The sequence below is a fragment of the Cryptosporidium hominis genome (genome assembly GCF_000006425.1).
Source record: "Cryptosporidium hominis TU502 chromosome 3 CHRO013128, whole genome shotgun sequence".
In the NCBI taxonomy this organism is placed as follows: domain Eukaryota; phylum Apicomplexa; class Conoidasida; order Eucoccidiorida; family Cryptosporidiidae; genus Cryptosporidium; species Cryptosporidium hominis.
This window is the reverse complement of record NW_666798.1, coordinates 1-2,737: the sequence shown is the minus strand read 5'-3', so window position 1 is coordinate 2,737 and position 2,737 is coordinate 1. Positions and strand designations below refer to the sequence as shown.

The window sequence follows — 2,737 nt, the reverse complement described above, 5'->3', positions numbered from 1 at the left end:
TCAGATCAAAATCAGGGATGTATTTGGTTGATATTTCTAATGGAGAAACAACAAGCCTACCAATTGGGGAAAATATAATAAAAAATTTGCTTTTTTCTACATTTAACTCAAAAATGAGCATTATTATTTGTTTGCTGAAGAATTCTAAAATAGCAATTTACGATATCATAAATCAGAATATTAAATATGAAGAGATAAATATTGAAAATCTATGTGAAAATGAGCAAATTCTTATGGACCAGATCAGTGGAAATATTGTTATTACTGCTAAAAATAAATTAATTAAATTATATTACAACAATCAGGTATCCAACCAAGTCGATACAGATTCAAAAATTTCATTGATTTCAACTAACTCCAAGTTGTAATAATCTCTCGTCATATTTAGGAATTTAGAATCGCTTTTACATCCTAATATACTCTTAAACAAACTATTAATAAGCTTGCAATTTTTTATGCTATAAATGGTGTGAAGTATACTAATTGGAAACATATTGTTTGTAGTCGAATTACTGTAATTAGGAATAACTTTATGAGTGTTTTTGTTCAAATAATCAATTATTTGTTCAGCTCCTTTTCCAAGAATGCAAGGATTTTCATTTATAATGGAAATAACTTCTGATTTATCAAGTAATTCCAAACCAAAATATTCGCTCTGGCAAATGTCCAAAAAATATTTCGAACAAAAAGACTCAAAATTTTCATCCACAAAAAAACTAGTCTTATCTCTGATATTACTGGCTTTACTTCGATCAAAAACCGCAATATTTCTGAACGGATGGTTTACAGCTCTTCCTAATATACTAAGTGGATTCGCATGTATACTGTTTATATCGCCTACTGTAATGCTAGTTTGATATACAGCAAATGCTAATGCAGCCAAAGGGTTAAAGTTGCTATTCAAATTTCCATTTGCCAAACTTTCAATGTATTTCAAGTCCATTAACCAAATATCATTGCAGAAGTTACTTTGATCCAATAGGAATCTTGTGTTTGCAAAATTCGACATTTTAATAAGATTAAAATTATTAGTTTTTGTGATTGAATCCTCATTCATTAATAGTGACAGTGATGGTTTATATGTATGAGGTGCTTCTTCGTCTAAAAACTCTAGTATCTCGTTTGAAATATTACTAAATATAGAGTCTACTTCAGTAGACAGGTGAATAATTCTATTTTGATCAGAGTTTTCGAGTTTATGACGAACAATCTCCAATACTTCATCACTTTCAAGATCTAAATTTATACCACTTAAGCCATAAGAATTTTTTAATAATCCTGGCATGAAACTTGAGTCTGAGCACTTTTTCCTATTCATCGCTGCATTGTGAACATTTTTCTCTCCTATTAACCTTTTTAAAAAGAATAGGCTATTCAACTTATTTAAATAAATTCTATCATTATTTCTTTGTTCAAATATATTTATTTCCCCATTCCAAGGTGGTTGTTCAATCAAATTCCCTTTATTTACAACAGAAGTTTGATTTTTATCATTTGCGCAATACAACATATTGTTTTGAATTGAATTTTCAATGCCTAAACAATTACAAAGCTCATCTTCAAACTTGAAAAAATTATTTTGACTGTAGCTTGAGTCAAAAATGGCAATTGATCCTGGTTTAATACTATTTTGCTGGCTTTTATTAGATTCATTAGATTTAAAATCGCCCATATAATTATTATTTAAATAGATTTTATTGAAGTACGTACAAACAATTGCCGGTATATCACCCGAAAAAATATGTATATTTTCCATTTCACTAAGATTCATATTCTGTTTCGTTACATATCTTTAAATCTAAATTAATTGGTTAAAATGTGATCATCAAATAGACTTGCTTTCATTAGGTATAAATTTGGCGGTATACAAGTTTTTGGCTCTCAAAAAGTACTCACTTTTTTATTAGACAAGCAATTTAAAATTGTATAGGTCGTATTGTACGTATTTTAAGGTAATCATTAGTGTACAAATTACATTAAACTACCTAAAATTGAAATTCAGGACAACTTTTAAGTTTGCCAAGACGCATTAATGAAGTTAATCTATAAGGTACTAACAACATCGAGTACGAAGCATAACTAGCAATAATGGATATCTCCCTGTTATTGGATTTATCTCAGCCTTATGATCTTCAGAAGGTTGAGATGCTAGATGAACTAGTAGGTGTTATGTATGGATTACGCCCAGGCGACAGAATAATTGCAGATAAGATTTTAAGCGAACTAAAGCAAAAAACCGATTCTTGGAGAATAGTTGGCAATATTTTGCAGCTAAGTAGTGACTATAATACTAAATTTTTTGCACTTAGTATTTTAGAGAAATGCATTCAATTTCAATGGAAGATTTTGCCGTTTGACCAAAAGACTGGCATAAAGCAGTATATTACTGAATTATGTATTGAGCTTTGCCAAGACGAAAAAATTCTCAATGAAAATAAACATTTTTTAAACAAAACTAATGAAACTTTGATTATGATTGTTAAACAAGAGTGGCCTGATAATTGGGAAAATTTTATTACGGAAATATGCAATGCAGCCAAAACAAATCAATATATTTGTGAAAATACAATGAAATTATTGAGACTTTTAAGCGAGGAAGTATTCGATTTTGGTGAGGATCAAATGGTTTCAAAGAAAGTTGAAAAATTGATGGATATATTAAATCAACAATTCCCTCAAATTTTGTCGCTAATATTGTTTGTATTAACTTCTTATTTAGAAAACCCACAAAATATTA

The 2,737-nt window shown here is 29.0% G+C and overlaps 2 protein-coding genes across 2 annotated transcripts; one reads left to right on the top strand and one right to left on the bottom strand.

The window, feature by feature from the left end:
* The first annotated feature begins 17 nt into the window (after nt 1-17).
* Chro.30348 (hypothetical protein) lies at nt 18-368 on the top strand. The annotated part of the gene is made up of 1 exon (XM_660125.1): nt 18-368. One exon carries the CDS (start codon nt 18-20, stop codon nt 366-368), a length of 351 nt encoding a protein of 116 aa, XP_665217.1.
* Chro.30347 (hypothetical protein) lies at nt 302-1,771 on the bottom strand. The annotated part of the gene is made up of 1 exon (XM_660124.1): nt 302-1,771. One exon carries the CDS (start codon nt 1,769-1,771, stop codon nt 302-304), a length of 1,470 nt encoding a protein of 489 aa, XP_665216.1.
* Nucleotides 1,772-2,737: the final 966 nt, after the last annotated feature.